Genomic DNA, 27,339 nt, shown 5'->3' on the forward strand with positions numbered 1-27,339 from the left:
TTTGGTATGGAAGGCATCTAACCTGATAAAGCAAGGCATTCGTTAGGAGGTGGGTCAGAGAAACCATGCGTTAGGTATTGTGTCACATTAGAATATTATGCGCAGTAGTTTAAAAGAGCCAGGGTGGATTTTAAATAAGTTTTTGGGTACAGGTGTTCTATATATGTAAACTTGAGTTTAAAAATCACTCTTCTGGGAGGGGAGGCACTTTGACTGTAATAGGAATCATCAGGTGGTGGACGGAGCCACTTGGCCTCAGGCAAATCACCTCTGTCTCTGGGCATCCTAGTCCTCCAGATTAAAGGAGCAGGAGGAGGAGGAACGACATGTCTCAAAGGTTGCTTTGGCCTCTTGTCAGGTTTGATTCTAATTATTTTCTGTGTTTAGAATGCATGACCAATTTTATTTTTTTGATTTTGATTTTTAATTTTTTTATTATTTTTGAGACAGTCTCTGTCACCCAGGCTGGAGTTCAGTGGCACGATCTCTGCTCATTGCAACCTCCGCACCCTGGGTTCAGGCTATTCTCGTGCCTCAGCCTCCTGACTAGCTGGATTTACCGGCGTCTCCCACCACACTCGGCTAAGTTTTGTTTTTGTTTTTTTCCTTTTGTTTAGTACAGACGGGGTTTCACCATGTTGGCCATGCTTGTCTTGAACTCCTGTCCTCAGGTGATCTGTCCACCTCGGCCTCCCAAAGTGCTAGAATTACAGGCATGTACCACTGCGCCTGGCCTCATGATCATTTTTAAATAACTTAATGCAAAGCAACTTCTATTTTATTCTTTTGCAACTGGTGTCCTCATAAATGTTGCCTCGATTTATTAGATATGGACCCAGACAACCTAGCATTCAAAATTTTGAAGGATCAACATGACATTCAGTCAATACCCAGGTTAATCTCTGAATTCTTAAAATATGTAAAAAGTAGCTCTTAATGGCCATCAAAATGATTGTATTCTACCCTGGAGCCATAAGCAACACACAGTAGGGGTTGCATGAGGAGAAATCACAGCTTGAGGGAAGAATACCTCAAGAAATGCAGTACCCACAAAGTCACTTTTGGGTTTCTGGGAACAAATGAGGTAATCATGAAGGTAAGGGTCCCCCAGGCAGTAGTTTAAAAACTAGAATGGTTGCTGTTGCTGCCAGTGAAGCTCATTAGGCTGGAACTATTTGCTCATATCAAGAACAACAATGAAAGCAGCTTCAGGGCTGGAAGAAGTCAGGGGCAATTATACACAGAAATTTGGGTTCATGGGAACAAGGGGAAAGGAAGCATCTGTTTTTGGTGGGATAGGCTTTAAGTAGAAAGCTTACTGGGCTTCCAGGGATCCCGGGGTCTGACTGGCTCTCCTGGGCCTTTCCAGCCCACACTCTCCGCTGCCTTGTTTTGAGTCAATTTTACAGTGTCAAAGGTAGGATGAGGCATCTTGTTTTGTAACTTGTTGAAGTCTGCTGTTGAATGGGGCCCGTTTTCAGATAAGCAGTGGTGCTAATTACCAGCCCTATCCACATTCGGAGAAACTTTCAGAGCTTTTCAAAACCTATTCAGATTATAGGCTTCATTTAAGCTGCTCAAGCGGAAATTACAGTAGTAACTTTGAACACACAGACGCAGAGGCCTCAAAGCTTGACGGTCTTAAAGGTCCAGCTGTAGCAAGGTTATTGTTTCTAACAGGAATTGTATTGTTTCTAACAGGAACTGTATTGTTTCTAACAGAAGTGTAGTTTACTTTTACGTTCACAGTACCACTTGACATCATTAAACAAGACATTAAGAAGCTGTCTTGGAATGGCGGAATGGCCCCGTGGCTTGGATGCATAGTGCTGATGACAGCAGAAGGGCTTGGAAGGCTCTGGAGAGTGACTTTAACTTAAAACTGGGCAGCACACACTGACTCTATGCCCCATTTTGCTGGACACTTGGGCGGTTGTTAAGTTGAATAAGATAAAGCCCTGCCCTGGATGCTGCTCAGAGTCTGGAGGAGGAGACCATGGGGCTGAAATAACCTAGAAGAGAGAGGTGTATTTAAACACATTTCCCATGTGTGAGCAAGCAGCTGCTGCCCTGGCCCAGCTTTTCAGAGGGCATGTTAGCACCTTGCAAGAGTGAGGTCTCCTGCAGCCTTGTCAGGCTGTGAGTCTGGGTCGGAGGGGTTTTTAGCAGACATTTATCTAGGTAATTAGTTCAGGGATCCAGCCAGCTCACCTTTCGGCCCCAAACACTGTGGTAAAGACATTACTTTGAGCTTCTCTATACTGAATTGCATTGGTCCCTCCCAGCTGCTTTTATCTAAGCCTCCTGGCATTTGTGTAGCTTGAAGACTCCTGAATAAAAGAGCCTAGCTCCTTTAGAGTCAGTCCCTGATGCGGGCCAAGAGGCTTCAGATTGCCTTCTGGTTCCCAGTTTTGATTTCCTCCTGGATGTGGTTGAGCTGGGAACAACACTCCCAATGGTAGGGTCCCTGGTTTTCAGGGGAGCTTTGAGGGCTGGCCACCTGGCTGATTACCTCTGCCTGGTTAGAAATGAAACTGAAGGCTTCTAAGAAGGTACCATAAAATACTTGCTCCTGTTGTATGCTGTTGCATTAGATGTGGTCTAACTTAAAGGTATCCTCCAGCCCCTTCTATTTTACACTGTGGCGGGGAAAGGTAGCATAATTGTCTGTTGGCCTTGGACACTGCCCTCTTAGTTCTCAGACATCCTTCAGAGATTGGGGTTATCTGGGCTTTGTGAAAGGATTTTTTTGCACAGCTCATTCAACATTGTTCAGGGCAGTAACACATCACTGAACAAATTGCCCCCTTGCATATGCTAATCCCACACTTAAAAGAACTCATTGTAACATGTTCTGATGCTTTAGCCTGAGGGGAGATGGGAATTGAAGGGATGTCAGATCATGTCATGTGACCCCAAAATATCTAAAATGCCTGTTTTCTTTGGGTCAACAGTTTGTACTCAGCATATGCGAATGAAAGTATCTTGTGTGGTTTGTGGAAAAGATTAGTCCTTGTTCCTGCTTTTGTGTGTGGGAGCTGGCCTTGCTATTGAAGATTCACTGGCTGAAATTCCCCCCTTGGGTCTTAAATTTCAGTGCTATTGGAGAGGAACACCAAGTCTTATTTTCAACAATAAATTAAAAGAATTCAAAAGAGTTCCTTTATTGTTGCTGTGGAAAATGTGATTTGCCTTTTAGGAAACCATGCTGTTAATCCCACTGCTTCCTTTGTGCCTTTTTAGAGTGGTACACATTGACTCTTACAGTTAAAGAAAATGTCTAATAGAGTAATCCCAAGATTTGCTCATAGGCCATTCATATTTCTGACCAGGAAGTAGCAGTGGAAAAGAATAAAAATGCATCCACATAGAAACACAGCAAGCTCCTATTTCTCAAACAGTAAATAGAACAGAAGCATAATTCCAAGAAGGCCTGAAGAATCCACCTAATGTTGGATGGTTTGATTGCAAAGTCAGGGCCTCCCCCCGCTTTTTTTTTTTTTGAGATGGAGTCTTGCCCTGTCGTCCAGGCTGGAGTGCAATGGCGTGGTCTTGGCTCACTGCACCCTCCGCCTTCCGGGTTCAAGAGATTCTCGTGCCTCAGTCTCCTGAGTAGCTGGGATTACAGGCGTGTACCACCACGCTCAGCTAATTTTTTGTTTTTTGGGTTGTTGTTTTTTTCTTTTTTGTATTTTTAGTAGAGACAGTGTTTCATCATGTTGGCCAGACTGGTCTCTAACTCCTGACCTTGTGATCCACCCGCTTCCGCCTCCCAAAGTGCTAAGATTACAGGCATGAGCCACCACACCTGGCCTAGGGTCTCCCTTTTAAGTTGTGTAAACATCTAGGAATGTTTGCCGTGAAAGTCTTTAGATGAGATGAATTAAATGGAATGAAAGGCTGTGTAGGCATCACCTTTCGAAAATAGTTCTCACATCAAGGTTGGGTTTTCATGTGTACAAAGAGGCTTGGGAAGAAATCTTTGATTAATTTTTTTTGTCTTGCAGAGTAATTCCCTCCTGGTCCCAGACAGTCTAAGAGGCACAGATAAACGCAGAAATGGGCCTGAATTTTCCAATGACATCAAGAAAAGGAAAGTGGATGATAAGGACTCCAGCCACTATGTAAGTAATTAAAGGACTTGAAATAATATTTGTTTGCTTACTGCTCACCTAAGTGAGTATCCAAGTATACTCTAAGATCTTAGTGATAATGCCATGTCCTTAAAAATAATAGCATAAAGAGGACAGGTTCTTAGACTGTAGGATATTATTTCCCTTTGAGGCTGTAAATTATGCTTCTGCTGGGCTGAGTGTTATGCTTTAGACTTCCTGCCTTTGTTACTCAAAAGGGAATGTGAACATACAGGGCCAGCTTTGTGGGCTGTGCGGTTCCTCAGGGCCCTGCTCTTGTTAGGAGTCCCCCCAGCCCCGCCCTCCCTTGGTGTAATGCTCTGATCTCACCATATTTGCAATCTCAAGTTTTACACAAGGTCTCTGCATTTTTCATCTTGTCCTGGACCCTGTAAATTTAGTAGCCACTCCTGCTACAATAGAGTAAAAATTCTAGTGTCACAGAAGCTGTTTGGATGCTGTTCTGGTAATATAGGATCATACTACTTCTCAAGGCAGAGTTTATCATCTTCCACAGTGAGCATTCTAGTGATCTAAGTTCATGGTAAAAATGGAAGAAACCCCAGAGGCCTCTTGTTTAAATTCTGTAGATGATGAGGTCACTCTACTGGTTGATGGAGTGAGGACTCTAGTCACAGATCCAGCTAAAACCACATGCAAAAGGAAATCAAACCAAGCCAGATAGCCATTGGCTCTGGTCTCAGGGTTATAAACATCGCAGCCGATGTATGACTTGGAGTTGCCTGTGTGTCCCTGATTGTCTGTTTCAGGATGGATGCATTCTCAGGAACAGTATGAAAGTAGAGTTGCTGAATTGGGGCTATGTCCCTGATGGCCTTAGAGGAAGAGATGTCTACTGTGCAGGCTAAGTGGAGGTCTAAACACTAGATAGAGGATAGTGTCTCCTGCTGGCTGGCCCAAGCCTATAGCTAATGATAGGTAACATCTTTTTGAGCACTACCTGGAGTTTGTGCCAGGTACCCTGTGATTTTCACATGGATTATTTCATTGAACTCTTGTAACATCCTGGTGATTTGTTGGAGGTCACAATTGGTGATAGATCCTGGCAGCAACCCAGCTCCAGTATTCCCGCTCTTCGACACTGTGCTAAGATGCCGAAACCCAGTCACCAGTATTGGATTATTTTACCAGAGATCCTCAAATTGGTTCACACTTTGCACTATGGTTTAATAACATAGTAAGAAACAAAGTTGTTGGTTCTCCCCACCCTAGCCCAACGCTTTTTGGCACATACCATTCTCCCCTTGTCTGTTGCCCAGAGCCAGTGTCCCATACCTGTACTTTCATTTGTGAGATTCAGTGTTAATAAGCAAGTTGGGGCTGGGCACGGTGGCTCAAGGCCGAGGTGGGTGGATTACCTGATGTCAGGGGTTCAAGACCAGCCTGGCCAACTTGGCAAAACCCTGTCTCTACTAAAAAATTAGCTGAGCATGGTTGGGCATCTGTATTCCCAGCAACTCTGGAGGCTGAGACAGGAGAATTGCATGAACCCAGGAGTTGAAGGTTGCAGTGAGCCAAGATGGTGCCACTGCACTCCAGCCTGGGCAACAGAGAGAGACTCCGTCTCAAAAAAAAAAAAAAAAAAAGGCAAATTGGAAGGTTTATGACATGCAGAAATTTGCTGATGTCGAATTCTGAATTGCTCTTCATGAGGCTGATGTGTATAGTAAGTTATTTAGTAATGAGTGCTCTAGTTATTTAGTAATGACTCTCCACACATGGCCCCAACCATCTACCCAACCAGACAAACCTAGTACATGCGGGTTACAAAACTACCATGCCAAACTGAATTGGGGCTACGTCCCTGATGGCCTTGGAGGAAGGTACAAACTACCAAGCTGGCATGGTAGTTTTGTAACTGCATGTACTAGGTTTATCTGGTTGGGTAGATGGTTACGGGCCATGTGTGGAGAGTATGTTGCAGAATCTGGGACAAAGCCCTCAGACCTTAGATCACTGATGACAGACATGTACTGTTCTGTGAAGCTTTATATTTGCAGAAGGGTCCAGTACAAAGCTAAGATTTAAGTTATAGTAAACTCACTTCAGAATTCCATTGTAATAAAGGAATTGATTGCTACTTTTTGCCAGTTCAGTCTGTATACTACATAGCCATTTTTTATAATTTTCTTTCTAAAAGAGAAACTCTTTTAGATTATATTTTTCACTACCACCTTTAATACTTGGAAACATTTGTGCTTTGCTGTGGGCTTTACCAAGAGAAAACAGATTTTTGTTAGTATTAGTTTTGTTCTTTATTGTATGAAAATATTTATTTCAATAGACTGTTACTTAGGATTACCCAGGCTTCCTCACTGGTTGTAATTTTAAGTTGTTACTAGTGAATTGCATGGTGCCCTTGTAACCGCGGCTAAAGTATATCTTATAACACACTATTGAAGAAAATAAATTGGGTCTCCCACGTGTAGTACTCTGGGTATGATTAGAAAACACATCATTTAAGACCTGAATTTAGAGTTGAGGGTAAACTTTCTAGCCTAGATTTGTGGGCCTACAGAAGGCCAATGTGGATTCTATTTGCGTTTGTATGTACTGATGTTTTTCAGATATTATTTCTATATTCTTCCTTGACAACAACATCAGTAAAAGCATAGTTTAGATCATAAATTAGGGACCTCTTCCTTTTCAAGAATTCAAACCCATTGAGTTGTCCTGCTTTTTCCATTTGCCTCCATTGTATAAAGTGTTAATCTGCCCTAAAGGACATGAGAACTTTTGGCTAAGAAAGTAGACTTTTTCAGCCTGCTTCAAACTTGATGTAGGGGTGATCGCATCATTAAATTGAACAGCCTTTATTTTATTTATTTATTTTTTGATACCGAATCTGGCTCTATCAGCCAGGCTGGAGTGCAGTGGCACACTCTCAGCTCACTGCAACCTGCACCTCCTGGGTTCGAATAATTCTTGTGTTTTAGCCACCTGAATAGCTGCAACTGAAGGCATGTACCACTATGCCTGGCTAATTTTTGTATTTTTGGTAGAGATGGGGGTTTCACCAGGCTGGCCAGGCTGGTCTTGAACTCCTGGCCTCAAGTGATCAACCCGCCTGTCTTGGTCTCCTAAAGTGCTGGGATTACAGGTGTGAGCCACCATGCCTGGATTAACAGCTTTTCCTAATTTTTTCCAAACCCATTGCTACCTTGGAGTTTCCTCTGATTAGTAAATATGATAGCTTTATGAAGGGACAATGAGAGCCCTATTGCAGGATGCCAATGCCCTTCAAATATTGCCATCTGTCATTTTTCCATCTTTCCAGAAATACTTCAAGCTGATCGCTAAAAAGGTTTATTTTTAATTTACTTGTTACTTAAGAGAAAAAGATTGGGTTTTGTTTGCTTATTCCATCCAGCAGCTAGCTTTGCTGGGAGGTGCAGGTGTTTTTTTTGTTTTGTTTTTTTGCAGTAACTTGTAATCCTATGGGAAAATGGTTTACCTTGACATCAAATGGAAAAACTCTGATACAAGGGTATGCAGATTTCAAATTAGAGATTTCGGCTCACAAGAGAAATTCAGCCATTGCAAACATTACTGGGCTCTTACAGTCTGCCAAGTATTTGCAACTTGCCTTCACCTGTAAACAAGTTGTGATTGGATAGTTGGTTTGCTACTGCTACAGAATTCCTGCCTGAAGCTTTGCATAGCCCCAGGTCAGCTGAGAAGAGGGGGAAGATGATATTAATTACTAGGGCTGGCAAACTGATAGAGAACCCACAGGCCTGGCCCAGGTAGTTTTTTAGTCTGTCTGCTACCAAGAACTATAGAAAGAAATCAAACTGTGCCTCAAACCCATTCTTAGCCTTTAGTAAATGGCATTAACGTTTCTTTTTTTCAGGACAGTGATGGTGACAAAAGCGATGACAACTTAGTTGTGGATGTGTCTAATGAGGTAACCATTTTTTTCATCAAAGTTTATCTTCAGAATGATTTGAATAATGTTATGAAAAAAAAATCTCACAGTGAATGAAGGAAGTAGAGCCCTTCAGTGAGGGATCTCTTATAACTTTTTACATTAAGAAGTTAATGGTTGCTCATATATGGAGCAATAATGGTCTAACTAACATAAAGTTTTATTTCCTTAAGGTATTTCCCCAGATATTTTAAATGCCTAAGTTGGATGTCTGGCTCCCCTTTCCTTCCAGTGCCCTCTAGGCAAAGTTCTTAAGCCTGAGGCACAAAGAGGGATATGACTGTGGGGTTGTTTTTTATGGCATGTTTGCGAGTATATTTGCAGATACCATGTTGCTCATTATAACATGGTATTGGTCACCTTGCGCACCCCCAACCTGAAGGACTTTGAGCACTGTCCTTTAATTAAAGAATGAGTGTGGAAAGGGAAAGTTCTGTCTGTTTCAAGCTAAATCACGACAACTTTTGATTATGCTTATTGAGGACCCTTCTTCTCCACGAGCAAGCCCTGCCCACTCTCCCAGGGAAAATGGAATTGACAAAAACCGCCTGCTCAAGAAGGATGCTTCTAGCAGTCCAGCTTCCACAGCCTCCTCGGGAAGTTCCACTTCTTTGAAATCCAAAGAAATGAGCTTGGTAGGTAAAGAAAACTGACACTTGCCTGTTTGGCAGTGTATTTTTCATTGTGGACTGGAGGACACTGAAGTATTTGAAACCTGGGGGGTTTGCTGCTTGAGGGTTGTATTTTTAAGAGTTTAATAGTGAAACTCATCCCAGCACTTTGAGAGGCCGAGGTAGGCAGATCACATGAGGTCAGGAGTTCAAGACCAGCCTGGCCAACATGGTGAAACCCCATCTCTACTAAAAATACAAAAATTAGCCGGGCATGGTGGCAGGAGCCTGTAGTCCTAGCTACTCAGGAGACTGAGACAGGAGAATCCCTTGAACCTGGGAGGCAGAGGTTGCAATGAGCCAAGATTGTGCCACCACACTCTAGCCTGGGTGACACTGAGACTCCATGTCAAAAAAAAAAAAAAAAAGTGAAACTCATCCTTCTGTTCTATGTCCCCATTCAGGGTTTACTTTTTCCTCTCGTCTCTTTTGGGGTCATGATTAGAGAGGGTGTACATGTGTCCGTGTTCCTTGTCTTTTTACTTGGGGCATATATCCTTGTCACACAGCTCTCTGAAACTTCCCAGTTGGCAAATGGTTCAGACTTCTGAGATTCTTTTTTATTTTTGAGATGGAGTCTCTGTCACCCAGGCTGGAGTGCAATGGTATGGTCTCAGCACATCGCAACCTCCGTCTCCTGGGTTCAAGCGATTCTCCTACCTCAGCCTCCCCAGTAGCTGAGATTACAGGTGCCCACCACCATGCCCGGCTAATTTTTGTATTTTTAGTAGAGACAGGGTTTCATGTTTGCAATGCTGGTCTTGAACTCCTGACCTCAGGCAATCTGCCCACCTTGGCCTCCCAAAGTACTGGGATTACAGGCATGAGCCATCGTGCCCGGTCTCAGACTTCTGACATTCTTAAGTTTTCATTTTCTTAAGTTGTCCATTTACCTAGTAGACTGATCCCTGATATTGGGGCATGTTGTGGAGCATGCCCCGATGTTATGAAATTGTCAGATCAGTGATGCAGAAAGGAGGCCCCAGGGGAATCCAGGAACTGGTGCATCAGAGCCCACTCATGTGCTCATTTATTCAAGCAACAAACTTTGTAGACTGCGTCATCTTTTAACAACATTTCATAACAAGCCTGCAGTTAATCCTTACCTGGTCCCTCCAGGCATTATCCTGTTTTACCAGTTGGGGGAATGAATAACTTCCTAAGGCTACACACCTGTGGCCCATGATCCAAGGCCAGAAAGAGCTCTCTTTAGCCTGTGCTCTTTGCCACACTGTAGTGGTTCTTGGACTGTGCTGTAAAGCACATGAAAGGTTGAAAGGCCAAGGAGGGTGCCCTGTAACCCCCTTACTGTCTAGATTCCTAAAGGCCCATTGCTGGTGTTCAGTCTCTGATCTGCACTGGGGGGTCCACTTTGGTTATGCAGGCAAGTGGGCAGTGACACTTAACTCCAAAGCGTTGTTCTTTTTAGGTATATTGGTAAGGCTAGTCCTGAGGCTTTTGTCTCTGAGATACGGTGCCAATCTCTCTCACCGTTTGTCTCAATCCCAGGGCTACCTAAAAAGGAGACTTGAAAAGGGGTCTTCCTGGGACTTTCTTGGCGGCTGGGGCATGTGTTTCTGAGTGCCTGGGAAATATTCTCTGGGTGGTCATCTTTCTAACTTGGCATAGACCCAAAGTCCACAAGCCTGATGGAAAATACTTTTAAAATAAAATCTGCGGAGGAAGAAGTGTGATCATGTTCTGTGTCTCTAGCTCGAGTTTTAATTCTGGCAGGAAGAGGAAAGGTCAACATTTCTCGCTCACAAGTTAATGCTGTCAACATTGTGTGGATTTATGAAAATTGGCTGAGGGAGTAGCTAGAAGGTGCCCAGTGTCCCAGCTGCTGTTGTGATAAATTGTGTAATATGGCTTGGATTAAAAATAATACTCATTTAATTTGTTTAATGACACCAGCATGAAAAAGCCAGCACGCCTGTTCTGAAATCCAGCACACCAACGCCTCGGAGCGACATGCCAACGCCGGGCACCAGCGCCACTCCAGGCCTCCGTCCAGGCCTCGGCAAGCCTCCAGCCATAGACCCCCTCGTTAACCAAGCGGGTAGAGCATCGCCTCTCATTGGGCTTTGTTTGGTTTCTCCCATTCCCAGCTTGATTTGTTGTCTGTTAATCTTGTGACGCAATTGCCCCACAAATATGAAATGTACTTGTGGCCACCCTCCTTCCTATCTCGGAAAAAGCCATGATAAGAAACAGATGTTTGTCCCTGGGTTTCAGCAGCTGCAGTCTGTTCAGTCTCCAACTGTTTACCTTCAGCTTTTCTTTTCTTTTTAAATATTTCAAATCCTAGGGACTTTAGTAAAGTTTCTGATAATTATTTTGAACACAAACCTCCCTACCTAACTAGCATTGTGTGTCTGACTTTGCTATTATTGGCTGAAACAGTGGTTTGGCCGGCCCAACTGTGCTCCTTGCAAACTGTAGTTGGCTGGTTTTCTGCTTGGGGAGGCTTCAGGAATCAGTGTTCTGCCCTTCAGTAGAAATTAGGAGGGTTTCCCTGTGACTCCAGCCCTTAAAAAACTCATAATTTGCAACCTGACATTCCCCAGTGGGAAAGGAAAAAAAGCAACAACCTGGGCCCAAAGGAAAATAGGCAACAAAATATTCCTCCTAAACCCGTGCTTTGGTTTACATAAATCCAGGATTGGGTTTTCATTTGGAATTGGTACCAGGGAATGGAAAGTTCGGACTGAAAGAGAAATCTTGGATTTTATCGAGCAAATCTTCTTTTGAGATTAAGTCAGGTAAACACTTAGTGTCTGTGCCTTGGTTTGCCCTCTGTAAATTGGGTATGGTAATACGCTTAATTCCCCTGGCTTCCCGGTGCTGCCACTTACATGAATGAGAAAATGTGTGGGTTTTGCTTCCCCTGGAGTCTTTCTTTCCTGGAGATGAATTGCGCCCTGGGGAAGGAGGGATCCAGTGTATAAATTGGAGTTGATTTCCCCCCGCCCCCAGAAGCCTTCCCTGTTTTTCTCTGCCCATGAGATGAGTGATGCTAACAAATGATGAGGCCAGGATTGCTGGTCATGTTTGATGGAGTGGGTCAGTTGAGTGATGTGTGGTTTGTGTTTCCTTTCAGCAGCTGGCTTGAGGACACCCCTGGCAGTGCCCGGCCCATACCCTGCTCCTTTTGGGATGGTCCCCCACGCTGGCATGAACGGCGAGCTGACCAGCCCAGGTGCCGCCTACGCCAGTTTACACAACATGTCACCCCAGATGAGTGCTGCAGCTGCCGCGGCTGCTGTGGTGGCCTATGGGCGCTCCCCCATGGTAGGCTGCTGTTGGGTGGGCTCTGGTTGGGATAGGAACACTGCATACTCCATTGAGCGCTGTTAGGTTCAGGGCCAGGCCTCTCCTCGCCGCATGGGCAGGAGCAGCCAGCCCCACACACCTCGGAGACAAAGACGCCCAGTGTCCCAGCTGCACACTCGCCTTCCTCTGTCAGCCTTCATCAGCACGCTGCTCCATTAAGTGAGGGCCAAATGCTTTTTGTTTTACTGTTTTTGTGGATGAAAAAGGCAGTGTTTAGAAGCTCCTTCAGTGGTTCAGGGGACATCTGGTTTTCTCCCACCAAAGTAGATTTTTTTTATTTGAAGACGATGAAATAATTCAAGTGGTTCACAGAAGGCTTTTCATTCGTTTTCTTAAGTTTTTTTTTTCTTTCTCATCATTAAACCTTAGAAAAAAATGTCTGAGAAGCCATCGTTTTCTCTTTCTATGCCTGTGTTACCCTTTAAACCCAAAAGCATGACTTACATATAAGCAGCAATCTCTGTAAACAAACTGGTAGAATTCTGGACAGTCTGAACCAAGGGGCAGTCTGTCTCTCGTCTGTTTGCCCTGCCTCTTGGCACTGTGCAAATGGCCTACTTTTTAACCAAGAAGACATAAAACTGCATTTGAAGGGTAAGATTGGCTGTGCGATCACGGATTGCATGAAGGGTATAAAGTCTCGTAGTCGTTTCTCTTGGCTGTTTGAAATATGTCCTGTACCTTTCTCTCTTGTCCCCTGTTCACATAGCATTACCTCCACTAGTTTGCAGTGACATTAAGGTTCATTGGTTTTTCCTTATATTGCACTTGTAGGAGAGGCTGTGCAGTCGCGGGCAAAAGTGTTCAAAGTAAGGTGGTCAACTGAGAGACTAGATGCTGTCCTTACGCTGCACAAAGTGGGGAATCCATGTATGAATCCTTAAGCATTAAATTAGACCCATGGTATGCAACTGGGGATGATTTTGTCCCTTGGGAACATTTAATAATATCTGGAGACAATTTTGATTATCATAACTGGGGACAGGGTCGGGGGCAGATGTAGATTCCTTTTGGCACAGAAATAGTAGGGGCCAGGAATGCTGTTCAACATCCTGCAGTGCTCAGGACAGCCTCCAACAAAGAAAAAAACTGTTTGGCCCAAAATGACCATACTGCTGAGGCTGAGAAATCCTAATACAACACATTGCTCTGTGAACTTGCTTGCAAGTCTAAGGGAAGTGTTTACCATGGGGAGATGGTTCTCAGAATACAAGTAGATCACATCTCCTCTCCACCTCCCAAAAAGGAAGCGGGTCTTGTGGTGTTCAGGGGTGCTACCTCTTGCATTGTAATCAAAAAGAAAAACACTAGGCCACGTTACTGTTCCCATTTATGTTGCTTTAGGGATGTATGAGGGTTTTTTTATTTATTTATTTATTTATTTTTTTGAGACGGAGTCTTGCTCTGTTGCCCAGGCTGGAGTGCGATGGCACGATCTCGGCTCACTGCCACCTCTGCCTCCCAGGTTCAAGTGATTCTCCTCCCTCAGCTTCCCAAGTAGCTGGGATTACAGGCGCCTGCCACCATGCCTGGCTGATTTTTGTATTTTTAGTAGAGACGGGGTTTTACCACGTTGGCCAGGCCAGACCAGGCCATCTGCCTGCCTCAGCCTCCCAAAGTGCTGGGATTACGGGCATGAGCCACTGCACCCGGTGGGATCTGAGTTTCTAATGAAAGATATTGATGTTCACAAGGTGCCTGCTGCAATAAACTGAGTCTGCAATGTCTTATTTTTGTTTCCAGGTGGGTTTTGATCCTCCCCCTCACATGAGAGTACCTACCATTCCTCCAAACCTGGCAGGAATCCCTGGGGGAAAACCGTAAGTACCTCAAAAACCTTAGTTTTGGTTTAAAGGTGGTTATTCAGTCATTGGTATTAGCAGACTAGAATTCCAAAGGGAGTACAGGCTTGGGTGTTTCCAAGGAGATTTCTGGTGTCTTTTCCTGAGGATTAACACTTTCTATAAATAGGCAGCTTGTAGGTGTCATGCCTCTGTCTTCTCCCTGGGGGTGATCTCCTAAGTTTAGTTATTTCTGGAGAGAAACTGTTGGAGATGAGGACGAGTGGGAGGAGAGCGCTGGAGGTGGTCGGCCCTCCTCGCTTGACCCTTCAGAAAGCGGCTCTGCTCTGCCATTTGGTTAGAGGGCAGCTGCTGGAGATTTCCAACTGTGCTGTGCTGTGGGCACTCAGCTGTCACGAACTCTTGCAGCCTCAGATATTTGAAATGTGTCATCTCTTTACCCAGCTCAGTGCCACCTTTTTCTTATTTTGGTGGAAACGAGAGTTATTTGAAGGGCAGGTTGTGTTGGATGCCAACACCCCAGGTTTACCCCCAAGTAAAGTTTTGATGAGTACTCTGAGAGATCTAGAATTATAAAAAGCAAAGTGGCTTCGTGGGGAAGAAGGAGAAGTTATGGTTCAGTTTGTGTCTAGTGCACAAAAGCACTGGAATTTTAAAAACTCAGTTGAGTATTCTTCCTGGGTCACTTAAAAAATGGCTTCCTTTTCATAATGTTAGTCATTAGAAGTGTGATTTCAAAGAATTTCTGACGTTCTCAGATTTTTTAAACAGCAGAATTGAAATGTGAAGGTCTGTTTCACTTAGTAGCAAAACTGCCTTTTCCTAAGATAGAAAATGGCAGAGGCCAGGTGCAGTGGCGCACGCCTGTAATCCTAGCACTTTGGTAGGCCAAGGCAGGTGGACCACCTGAGGTTGGGAGTTTGAGACCAGCCTGGCCAATGTGGTGAAACCCCGTCTCTACAGAAAATACAAAAATCAGCCAGACGTGGTGGTGTGTGTCTGTATTCCCGGCTACTCAGGAGACTGAGGCTGGAGACTTGCTTGAACCTGGGTGGTGGAGTTTGCAGTGAGCCAAGATCACACCACTGTACTCCAGCTGGATGACAGAGCAAGACTCTGTCTCGAAAAGAAAAGAAAAGGGCAGGTCTTTGCAAATTATATTTTTATTTTATTTTTTGGGGACGGAGTTTTGCTCTTGTTGCCCAGGCTGGAGTGCAGTGGCGTGATCTCCGCTCACTGCAACCTCCATCTCCCACGTTCAGGTGATTCTCCTGTCTCAGACTTCTAAATAGCTGGGATTACAAACACATGCTGCCACGTCCGGCTAATTTTTGTATTTTTGGTAGAGATGGGTTTCATCATATTGGTCAGGCTAGTCTTGAACTCTTGATCTCAGGTGATCCGCCTGCCTTGGATCACAAAGTGCTGGGATTACAGGCTTGAACCACTGCACCCGGCTGATTTTTTTAAAATAGAGGTACTAGTGCTATATGTCTTAGACCTTCTGTTTGTTTTTGTCATATCCTTGCCTTCAGTGGTTGCTTTTAGCTTTTATCAGTACATCACTTGTGTGTCACATTAGTGAGTTTTTTATTTTTAGAAACAGGTTTTGCTCTGTTGCCCAGGCTGGAATGCAGAGGCGCAATCACAACTCATTGCAGCCTCGACCTCCTGGGCTCAAGCAGTCCTCCTGCCTTAGCTTCCTGAGTAGCCAATACTACTGGCATGTGTCACTACACCTGGCTGATTTTAAAATTTATTTTTGTAGAGACAGGGTCTCCCTATGTTGCCCAGGCTGATCTCAAACTCCTGGCCTCACATGATCCTCCTGCCTTGGCCTCCCAAAGTGCTTGCAGTCACCACTCCCAGCATGGTGAATTATTTTGAGCAGTCCACTCAGCTGCCTGGTCATCCTTGTGTGGTTTTGATAATAGCCTTGTTTCAAATAAACCACCAGCATGAGATAAAATTGAATTTCTTACCCTATCACCTGCTTTTTAGGAAACCCGATTCCCATTGCTCTACTTTTCATGCATTCTTATATCTATTTCACAGTAATTTGATTCATGATGAAATGAGGTTTTTGTCTACACTAGGAATCAGTAGCAATGTTAGGAATTTAAGATGACATCTGTGCCCAATGAAGAGCAGGGTTGGAGTCATGGGTAGCATTGCTCAGTGCTCACTTAGCTGGTAGTTTTCTTCCAGTTGAGTATCCATGAACTACTTATTACCTGGTGTGTTTTCATTGGAATTTGGGAATGTCCCCCTGCTTCCAGCCTGGGAGATCCTTGGGGCACTTGTGAGCATTTCTTACCTGTGGTATCAGCAGTGTTGTAGCTGTTGTGTTCTACTGATTGGTGAGTGGATAAAGGTCAAACCAGTAAAGTTGTGATGAGAAACAGTAATACCAGTAACTGATGAACCTCCGGTGGAATAACAGGCAAATAAGGCCAAGTTCAGCTGACCCTTAGGGAAAGCTAGCTTCAAGAGTTAGAGGTACGGGGAGTGTGTTCAGCTGCTAAGCCCCCACCTTGGGTGTAATAGGGGATGCAGTGGGGGAATACTGTGAGTAGAGCTATGAGCTGTGATGCTAGGGTGGAAGGCTGGTGGGTGGTCACAGTTAAATTGGACCCTGTTCCTTATATGTGTTTATGTGTGCTAACATGAGCTGATGTAAGGGAGTAGTAGTATCATGCTTATTAGAGTCAAGTATTCTCGTCCTTGGCTTGTGAGCACCTTGCATTTCTTTGTGTTCAAAGCCATGCAAACTAGAATCACAGTGTTCCTAAGGACGAGGACAGTGGACATGGTGGCCAAAGTTGTGAGACTCACATGGCAGGGTACTTTTCTCATGTTGGTCAAAATGGCCATTGGCCTTTGGATCTGAGCAATCATTGCTCTCTCTAAAATAATTAAAATCTCTCTCTTTTTTTGAGACACTGGGTCTCCCTTTGTTGCCCAGGCTGGTCTGGAACTCCTGGGCTCAAGTGATCCTCCTGCCTTGGCCTCCCAAAGTGCTGGCACTACAGGCATGAGCTGCAGTGCAGCCCAGCCTAAGGGATTCTTTCATGTTTGAGCCATATTATGTGAGGAAGATAGACAATATCAGAAGGAAAAATGAACTTTGCCATTGTTGCCAGGATCTGGGCTATATACAGTCTTACTGCCCATATTTACCTAATTAATTAGTATGAGAGGACTTGCTGTTATTATTTAGTAAAGTAATATTGCCTGAGGCAGTGCTGCTCAAACCATTTATGGTGACAGACCAGTTTTTTTCCCCAGTAAGTCAAAGATGGATACATTTGTAACATATAATACAAATGAATAGGAGGAAAAAGATACAAAATCCAGGTCCATTTTTTGTTGGACAGCCCTACACCCTCAGGTTGCTATCCCTCACTCTTGATGACTGCACTCCTCTCACTGCAAACAGTAGCCAGTGTTTGCTGACCACATGTTGAGTAGGGCTGGTCTGAGGCACTTAAGAGAAATGGGGAAAAACTCATGTGTCCAGGGTAGAGTGAACAAGGTGTTAAAGGTTATACAAATAATTCTCTGCAAAATACCCACGGAAAGAATGCTTGGGTGAGGCAGACGGAAGGCGCAGTTGCCATTCGTAGACTGAGTGTGAACTGTCAGGCTTTGTGTGTGATGCCAGGTGTGCTCCAGGAAAGAGGGTGCTCTCAGCCTTCTCTGCCCATGGGGGCTTGACTATGTGATTAAAAGAACTGTAAATATCCTGGTTAACTTGTGATATGTGCTCTTGAGGCAGAGCAGTGGGTGACAGGGAGACATGTAAAGAAGTGACCAAAATTAGGTTCAGAAAGACTTCCATAGGGTGAGTGCATACACTGAAGCTAAAGCGTGTGCAGGAAGGAATAAGTCTCCCAGGGTACCGGGGAGGGAAGGCAGCCTGTGTCGTGCACAGAGAGAGCTGGAGGGGTCCACATGCAGATGGATGAGTGCCTTCTAAGAGTGTTATAGTCAGAATAATTCAGTTGGGGCAGGAGGGACCTTAAAGTCTCTTTAGTATAAATGAGCATCCATGGTTGAAGTCTGCTAAGATAGCCTCGCCCAGTGACTATGTGCCTCTGACTGTGCGTGTCCAAGGATGGGGACCCACTGCTGCCCAGAGCAATGCATTTTCCATGGCTCTGTGAAAACTCTTCTAGCCCTTGAGCTGAATCTGTCTCCCTGGAACTTTGACCTATCAATCTTGGCCCTTCCTATCCCCAGAGACCACACAGCACACTGCTAATCCATCATCCTCATGGCAGCTCTTCGGTGTTCTGAGACCTCCACGCCACCCTGAGGCTTCTCTTCTGGCTAGAATTTGTCTGTCTTTAGCCCTGTCTTGTGGGCTGTGATTTAGGGCTCCCACATCACCTGCTCACTAAGATCCAGACCCTGTCGCTTCCTTTCTATTCACACTTTCACAGATTTCATTGTGATCTCCTACATAGGCGAAGGGGACCCCGCTGGGAGCACACAGCCTAGGATGGGGGAAGGAAAAATTCTCCTTTGCCCTCTCAGAGTTTGCAGCTGGGCCTGAGAATCATACTGACATAAGACAGGTTAACAGGAGAAAAGCATGCAAGACTTATTAAGATTTTTAGGTGTATATGGGAGTCTTCACAAGGAAATGAAGACCCAGAGAAGTGACCAGAGCAGACAGCTTGCATCACTTTTTTTTTTTTTTTTTTTTTTTTGAGACAAAGTCCCGTTCTGTCACCCTGGCTGGAGTGGAGTGGCCCAATCTCAGCTCACTGCAACCTCCACCTCCTGGGTTCAAGTGGTTCTCCTGCCTCAGCCTCCCTAGTAGCTGGGATTAACAGGCGTGCACCACCATGCCTGGCTGATTTTTGTATTTTTAGTAGAGATGGGGTTTCACCATGTTGGCCAGGCTGGTCTTGAATTCCTAACCTCAGGTGATCCACTCGCCTTGGCCTCCCAAAGTGCTGGGATTATAGGTGTGAGCCACCACGCCCAGCCTTGTATCACTTTTATACAAAGAAATAATAAATTTGTGATGACATGACAAGAAAAAGAAGTTTGGGCTAGAGGCAGTAAATTGTGGGGAAGTAACTAAGTGATACATATATTGGGGGAAAACTCGTGGGAGACAAAGGTTATTTTGGTAAGTTCATTTGTACATATCCCCTTTAGTGTTGATTCCCAGACTGATGATACAAGGCTGTTGTTCTGTTTCTGGTACAGGGAGGGCACCTTTCTCATGGGAAATTTTATGGCCTGTTTTTGTATAGAAAGGGAGAGGTCAGAAAGTCTTTCCTGGATCTCTCATTTCTCAAGTGTTTTCAGCTCAAAATAACCACTACACCAAAGGGGCATATTTTGTTGTGGTGTGTCCTGAACTCCTTCAAGGGAAACAAGAAGTTCAGGACATGCCACCCCAAAATATGCCCCTTAGGTATAGTGGTTATTTTGAGCTGAAAACACTTGAGAAACGAGAGATCCAGAAACAAAGGCAGAATTGTAGGCACCCTGAGGCTACCACAGAGCTGTTACAGAGGAACACTGTTCTAGAAAGCAAAAGACAGGGCATAGGAGACTGATCCCATTGGGGAGGGTCAAGCAGGGATTCCCTGCAGAAGCGTTTTCAGAGCTGCACTAACCCAATGGGGCCAGGGACTGAACCTCTGGATGGAGAGACCAGCATGTGCAGAGGTCCTGTGGCTTCACATTGTTGTCAGTCAAAGTGGAACAGAGCAAGATGGCTTCACTGCTGCCATTCCACACTCCTGTTTCTGGTGTTAAAATGACAAGATCTCAGTAGGGTTTCCCAACCACCCTGGCACTTTCCCTCCTCTCTCCTACCCACTCCAGCCTCCCCTAACTTCCTTCTCTTTGGTAAAGCATATATATATATGTAAAGCGTGTATATATGAACCGACATGGCATTCAAGGCCCCGCCGGTAATATCGCCCCAGCCTGCTTTTCTGGTGTCATGTCCTGTGTTCTTTACATCCTGTGCTAACCTAGTAGGTTGAGCCTCTGTTCCCTGATGACTCCAGCCCCTGCTCCCTGGAGCTGCTTTCCTTCTCAGTGCTCTTCATCTCTTCCTGTTGAAGTATTTTCTGTCCTCCAAAGCCCACTTACGTTGCTGCCTCCTTCATGAAGCCTTCATGGAAGCCTTCCCATCTATGGTCTCCCTCCAGATGCACCGTGAAACGTCTTTACGACGTTGCTCACACTTTGAGCTTGGATTATAATCGTGTACAAGCCATGTTTCTATCTGCTTGCTCCCCAGGAGGATGGAAGCTCCCGAAGTCTTGTCCCTTGAGCGTAGACATCCAGGAAAACAAATGTTCCTTGCCTTGAATAGGTGGGAGACGGGTCCAGGATTGTGTAAGACCCTGTGATTCATTCTTTTCTAAAGAAGACCCTTGTTTCGCATTTCAGAATTATTAAGTAATATTGGTTTATGGGAGGTAACCCTGAGCTTGTTTTCACACCCTCAAGGCTGGATTTAATTGGTATTGTTTAGTTCAGCTTAACTTGAATTCATTTTTAGTTTTAGGACATTTATTCCCCTGAGCTCTGTGGAGATCATTGGTAAGAGAAATTCCAAAGTTTAGTTAGACTTCTTTTTTTCTGGCACTGTAGCACTGCTGTTCTCCCTATAAATACCCAGGGGCTGTGCTCTACCTGCCTTATATATTAGCACCTACAGGTCAGTAATAACTCAGACTAATAATAGTTTGGCTTAAGAGTCTCGGGTAGTTACAGGTCCTTTCACCCTGTGTTTTAATGCCAGACATGTAATTTAGAAATCTTCTACCCACTTGTTTAGTGTTTAAATAAATCTTTAAAGTACCTTTTTGGTTTAGAGCCTAAAGGAAAAAGAAAATCCTGACTGCTTTTGGGGTAAAATTGCCTCATAGGAAAACATTTGAAGCAGTGATTAGAGACCCTTTCCAGGCTTTTAGCCAAGAAAAAGTTTCACTGGCCAGGGGCTTTCCCCTTTCACCCAACTTTTTCTGTTTCTGATTTTCTGGTTTCTGTGTTCATGTCTAGATTCCATAGTCACTTATTTAGTGGACTTAAAAATTGATTCAGCCCTCTTTTTATTTGATGGGGTTGTTTTAGTGTGGGTTCTCCAGAGAAATAGAACCAATCAGCTATAGATATGGATATAGGGAAAGAGTGATTAGGAGGGATTGACTCACATGGCTGTGTAGACTGCAAGCTGGAGGCCCAGGAAAGCCTGTGTAGTTCTACTCCAAGCTGAGGCCCGAGAACCAAGAGCACTGATGATGGAGAGCAGCAGTAGGTGGGTGTCCCAGCTCGAGCGAGGGCACATTTTCTCCTCCCCTGACTTTCTGCCCCGTCCAGGCCCTCAGTGATGCCACCTGCATGGGGAAGGGGACCTTCTTTACTCAGGCTACCTATTCAAATGCTAATCTCTTCTAAAAACAGCCTCACAGATACACCTAGAAATAAAGTTTTATCAGCCGCCCTGGCATCCCTTAGTCTAATCAAGTTGACATATAAAATTGACCATCACAGTGATATTTGGGTAGGTTTTTTTTTTTTCTTTTAAATGCTAAAAACAACATGCCCGCTCTGTTCCCTATTACTGCCACGTGGGTATTAGTTTAATTTCTGTTTTTCTACCTTCTGATGATATAGGAATATGTAGCTTTATTTTCTGAGATTAAGTTGAGCTGAGGCCCTTTCTTTTTAAAAAGAAAAATGACGTGGGGATCTCCAGGCTGACCTTGAACTCCTGAGCTCAGGTGATCCTCCTGCCTCAGCCTCCTGAGTAGCCGGGAGGACCTTCCTTTTGACGTCAGTTGTGTTTAGCTACAGTGATTCCTCCCTTTACTTCTCTCTCTCCCTCTTCACCTTGTCAGAAAGGACTTTTGGTTTATGGGATATAAATAGAGTGTGTATATTTCTTGTTTGGATAATGCTCGTGTTTGTCTGTAGTGGGTAGTTCCTTTGCTAGAATTTTTTAGTTTAGCTTTGAAATAGCAGTATATGAAGCCTCTTTTTGTTTTACTTTTCATCCAGGAATCTCTCCACTTGTATCTTTGTCCTATATAGGAGCCTCATTCCTGCCCCAGCACATTGAGAAGTTTGGAACCCTGTAATTGATGGAGGAAGTTAGGTCCTAGAACTCAGAATCTTAAATGTTGACTTTGGCTGGAATACCTCCTCGTTTATCAACTTAAGTCATCTCTTTCTTGTTTTCTTTGCTTGTAATCTTTTACATATCAATTTTAAGAAGTTTTATATTTCCTTTTAAAAAGTAAGTGAAAATAGAAGTGTATTCATCTAAATAAGGAAACAAAGAGTCTCCCAGCCTAATGCTTTGGAGTTTGCTACTTGTAAGTTAGTTGTTAATAAAGCCCTCCACTGATGTAGAAATGCTGTCTTCCAAATAAGGTAGGAATTATACCCTGTTCTGTATATTTGTTATTTAGAAGAATACAAGAATGGCCAAACTGGAAAAATTTTATAGATGTTGTGGGTTAGATGTGCAGACCCTCAAAAAAAATTGACAAAGGGAGCTTTTACCCGTAAGCAGGTAAATTCTACATTCTTCTCCTAAAATCTTAGAATAATAAGACTCTGATTTTCTTATGAGCCTCATGTCACTATTCCCCCAGCCACCACCTTTATTAGTTTTCAGGCTAAGAGTATCCTCTAGAATCATGAATTACATTATTCTCATCCATGCTAGAAGGAGCCCAGTTACCCCAGCCCTTACAGTCACACTCATGATGTCCACATCCCTCATGTTGCTTACGATGTGTGGGGTAGATGTCTCTGTCCTGGTGGGTCCCACATTATCCGTCTTGAGGGGATAACATCACAGGTACTGCTGACGTGGAAGGTAAGGTAAAGATTAACAGCTGCATTTTTGCAGCTGGGCTGACCTGGAGTTGGCTCTACCGCTTACTAGCTGGGTGGTTGTGGGCGAGGTACTTAGCCTGTCCTGTGCCACCTTCCCTCCTCTCTAAACAGTAAGGGATAGTGAGCCCCCTCCTGTGATGTGGCAAGCAAAGGTTGACTATAATGCGCTTCATAGTTCTCTTGAAGTACTTTCCCATGTGGCTTCATTACTTCACACCTCAGCAGTCCTGTTCATAGGCAAAGTTTTGTCAGGGTGCATTGTAAAAATAGGGAAAGGAGGCTCAAGTTAGTTAGACATGGTGCCCACATGTTAGTAGCCACTAAACTGAAGCAGGTGCTTGTGTCTCCTGACTTCTTGCACCTGACTGTGCGGGTCCTGCTTTCCAGGACCCAGATGCAGGATGGAGCTTGTTCTGCCACAGCTTGCTTGGGAAGGGCCCGGCATCCACTGGATTTAGCTGACTTAGGGAAAAGCCATGGATTTCACTGCATTATTGTCATTGCTTTCATTGTCTTTTTTGTGTTCTAAGTCAGCTCTCTAGAGACTGCTTTTCCTCCTTAGGAAAATTGCTACCATCTCATAGTGACATGTGGTATGATTGCTAGACATTGCCTGGGAAAAGTTGGCTAGCATAACCCAGGGGCTTAGAGAGGAATGCCCACCTTATTTTAGCACATTTTCCTTACCAGGGCAACTTTTCATGTCTTAACATGTAAGTGATGAGGTAATAGTAGACAACTTGTGGTGTTCTGATCCATTGATGGAGTGCCAGCTGGTGAAGCCTTCTGCCTACCCCTGAAGAACTCTGGAATAGGAAAGACAGAAATGTTCACAGTATGATAAATACTATGATAGAAGTTTGTAGGAAAAGTTAGGACCCTGGGAAAGAATCATCCAGGCTGGGGAGATTGTGGCAGGCAGAGGGAGAGAGGAAGCCACGTGTACTTAGGAGTGAGGCGGTGCTGTTCTATAGCAGGAGGGAACAGTTTGTGCGCAACTTGGAGATGTGACAGCGTGTGATATTTTAGGGGACTGGCCTGTTGTCCCATGTGGCTGGGAGTTTAAAGTCACATGAAGTAAGACTTGTTGGCACTAAATTGTAAAGGGCTTCATGTAAAGAGCTTGAAGAGCGAAGGAAGGTTTTTGACTCAATCAGATTTTTGATCCTTGTTAATATAGCTAACAGTTTCACATCCAGAGCAGTGAGTCCGTAGGCAGCGGGGCTTGACCACCGCCATCATCTCCAGGGTCTGTGGTTCTTCATTACTGTTTACTTGATTCTGCCACTGCAGTTCCTATTTCCAGCAAACCAGCAACCCTGTAAACACCTGTTTTCCTTTGACCACAGAACACAGCTTAGTTTTATTAAGAGGAGCCCGGTCTGCTCGGGGGAAAAAAACAGCCTGCCCCCGTGGAACAAGGTCTTGTTTTCCAGTTCACCGCGGCTGCGAAGGAGCCCCGTGGGGACTCTTGCTTTTAGTTCCTTCACCTCTGCTGTGTGCCCAGTAAATGAAGAGCCCCTTGCTCTGAATGGTTTTTTATTTCATTCAAGTTTTAAATCTGTGAACTCGAGTGGGCTTTATTCTTTTCAATTCTGACACCAGATTTCAGAATCAGAAGCGGTACTGGTCTGTAGGAGCTTGATTCAGAAAGCTAGGTGGGGACTGGGGCTCAGTTCTGAGGCTTTCTGAGATGTGCATGGGCTTTGCCATGTGTCCCCTCACAAGGGATCCAGGACTAACTTGCTGCCCCGCAGTTTGCCACGATTCTATCCAAACGTCCATCTTTTCTATTTGGGCGTTCGTTCTAGCCTTTGCTGAGTGCCATTTCCCCCACTGTCACCTTTGATGATTCACGAATTTTGTGTTTTTCGTTGACTTGTCACTGCCCTTGTGCTTTCCTGATCCCCACCCTGTGTCTTCCTCCCTTTCCGCGTTCCCTGACCCACATTCTTGTCCACTGGTTGAGATAAAAGGGCTCAATTCAACATATCTTCACTTTCCTTTTTTTAAAGTTGTGGTGGTTCAGTAACAATACTGTCATTTCCTGAAGACTCACTGCAGGTGTCAAGTGCTGTGTTAAGTGTTTTGCAGCTGTTATCACTTTAATCCTTACAGCAACCCCTGCAGACCTCTATATTTTATTATTATTTCTGTCTTATGGATCACGAAACGGACGCATTCTAGACTGCAGGCTGGCTGATTGGCAAGACTGCAGTTGATGTGACCAGAGAATCAGAGGTTCATTTAATAGCAAAGTTTGGACACTTGATTTGGCTGTGGACCTAATCTAATGTGTTAACTGGTTAATAGCTTTCATCTTGACTTTTTCTTGAATAACTAAATGAATCTAAACTTTAAAAATTTAAATATCATACACATACAGAAAAGTGCATGAATCGTATATGTCTGGCTCAGTGACTTGTCACCAAAGGCAGCCACCTGTGTAACCAGTCCTTGGATCAAGGAACAGAGCAGGATCATTGCCCAGAAACCCCTCCCATGCCCCTTGCAGTCACCAAGGTTAACCACCACCTTTACTTTCAATACTGCAGATGAATTTTGCCTGTGTATGAAATTCCAGAAATGCAGTCATTTCCATGTGCATTCTTTTGTATCTGGCTTCATTCTGAATTCAGGTGTGAGCGATATTTATGAATACTCACTATCTATCTGGTTATACATTCATTGTATACAGTCTTTTCATACAATCTGTTTAGACAGTCTTTCTGATTGTTTTACTTTTCTTAGTTCCTCAACCAGTAGAGAAGGTTGTGCTTCCTTCTGGGATCTCTTCACCATCGTCATGATGAGCCCTCAGGGTGGCCTTTTATCAAGAAGCTCTGTTATTATTGTAGGTGAATAACCTCCCCCGCCTCGTGTTTTCCTTCTACTTGATCTCTCCTAAAGACCCATCCGCCCTTTGTGTTGCTCTGGTATGTTCATTTGATTTGGCTCTTCAGCACAGCAGGCAGCACCAGCTTCCTCCTAGGCCTCCTGTGACTGATGTATTAACATCCATATGGGTTTCCCCTGGGACGGATGCGTGTTCACAGCTTCTGACAGAAGCTCGCTGCGCTGCGAATCAATTTTAAATTGCCTCCGTATGATGATCACGGGCCTCCTGTGCAGTTTAAAGAAGAGGACACCTGGGAGAGAAGTGGGTGTCTTCCAAAGATCAGCAGACACATCTCCTGTCTGGTTCTTGGTGCATCTATTTAATCTGGAACATTTAACTCTATCATAAGCAGGTTTCCAGTTGAAGGAAGATAAAATTTCCTTCCTCTGAAAAATCTGGGATTGCTGAAAAGGGTGCCTGATAGAAACCTGGCCTTACCTGGAGGCACCCAGCTTGATTTGTGGTACACAGAGAGAAACTAATCTTCACGTGTGTCATTTCTTTCATAGCACTGACATCTTTGAGAAGCAGTTTCCCCCCTTAACCACCATCCTTATAAATTATGTGCAACCCAATTGTTTTATTTTATGGAAATTTACTTGACATTTCTTCAGTATCATCTGGATTTTTTTTTGTTTGTTTTTGGACCCAGAGCATGGACCCTGATTCTGGGTCATAGAACTTGCTACTGGACTTTGTTTGTTGAGCATTCTTCAAAGCCTAGAATTCTTGTAGAACTCGAATAGACTGAAACTCCCACAGTTCTGTGGCAACCTTCAAGGGCAACAAAATACTATTTGATTATGACTCAAAATATCCCATAGTAAGTGGCATAGGTTCCTGTTCAACTAACTATAATATGTATGTTGAAATACCTTGTGGACTTGATATATTGCTAAGGACACCAAATAATCCTGTTGGATAAAAAATGAGATTTAGTGGTTTGGCGATGTGAGGGCTTTGCACTATATTGTTTTTGTGTGCATATTTATTTCCCAGGACAGTCTCCATGGTTCCCAATATATGTGCTAATTCATTCAAATTAAGAGTAACATTAAGGATTTGGGCCAAATAGCTATTTACTGTTAGTTACTGGAACCGATTTGCCAGCAGATAACAGATTGAGATTGTGTCCTGTGGTTGAGTGGAGGGGAAGTTTAAAAGTCTTCATGTGTTTTATGTTTTGCTTTTAAGGAGGGAAGATAATAGCATGCATTTTATTTTCAAGCAAATGTATGTGGGTTTTAAGTGCAGGGTAGTAGAGACCTGGCATAATCGGTTTTCAGTTTTGTGCTTGCTGAGTTACTTTACCGAATTTGACTTTGTATTAAAATGAAAATTTAAGCTCTGTGTTAGTACTCATGATGTTTACATTGTATGTAAAGCTGCCAATGAGAAGCTCCAGAAAGGGCCCACACTTTCTTGAGGGTTATGGGAAGGAGGAAACAGTGCACACTTCACTTACTGTTTATGGTTTGAACTTCTAGATCTCCTAGTGATTTCAGGTTAAGAAAGTGGAAGTAGTGGTCTTCAAAGTAGAACGTGCATAATTTTATCAGTTGATGTAGAGTAAAAACATTAGCACTAATGTTTCTTCTATCCTCTAAAGTGTCTTTTCTTTGTCCGTGTTTTATCATGTCCATGGGATCTTAGCTTTTGGAGTTTA

The 27,339-nt window shown here is 44.0% G+C and overlaps 1 protein-coding gene across 4 annotated transcripts in view; it reads left to right on the forward strand.

The window, feature by feature from the left end:
* Positions 1 to 27,339, forward strand: part of LOC105725260 (TLE family member 1, transcriptional corepressor) — a 100,580-nt gene that overhangs the window by 62,498 nt on the left and 10,743 nt on the right. For 2 of the 4 annotated variants that reach the window (XM_012464246.2, XM_012464248.2), the window contains exons 9-14: positions 4,008 to 4,124; positions 8,008 to 8,061; positions 8,565 to 8,717; positions 10,668 to 10,812; positions 11,854 to 12,044; positions 13,830 to 13,906. In XM_012464246.2, coding sequence (XP_012319669.1) covers positions 4,008 to 4,124; positions 8,008 to 8,061; positions 8,565 to 8,717; positions 10,668 to 10,812; positions 11,854 to 12,044; positions 13,830 to 13,906 — 737 coding nt within the window. The remainder of the gene's footprint in view (positions 1 to 4,007; positions 4,125 to 8,007; positions 8,062 to 8,564; positions 8,718 to 10,667; positions 10,813 to 11,853; positions 12,045 to 13,829; positions 13,907 to 27,339) is intronic. The other 2 variants (XM_012464247.2, XM_012464250.2) reach the window with 1 other exon arrangement.

Source organism: Aotus nancymaae, unplaced genomic scaffold (genome assembly GCF_030222135.1).
Source record: "Aotus nancymaae isolate 86718 unplaced genomic scaffold, 86718_ANA_hifiasm-v0.15.2.pri h1tg000041l, whole genome shotgun sequence".
Taxonomy (NCBI): Eukaryota; Metazoa; Chordata; class Mammalia; order Primates; family Aotidae; genus Aotus; species Aotus nancymaae.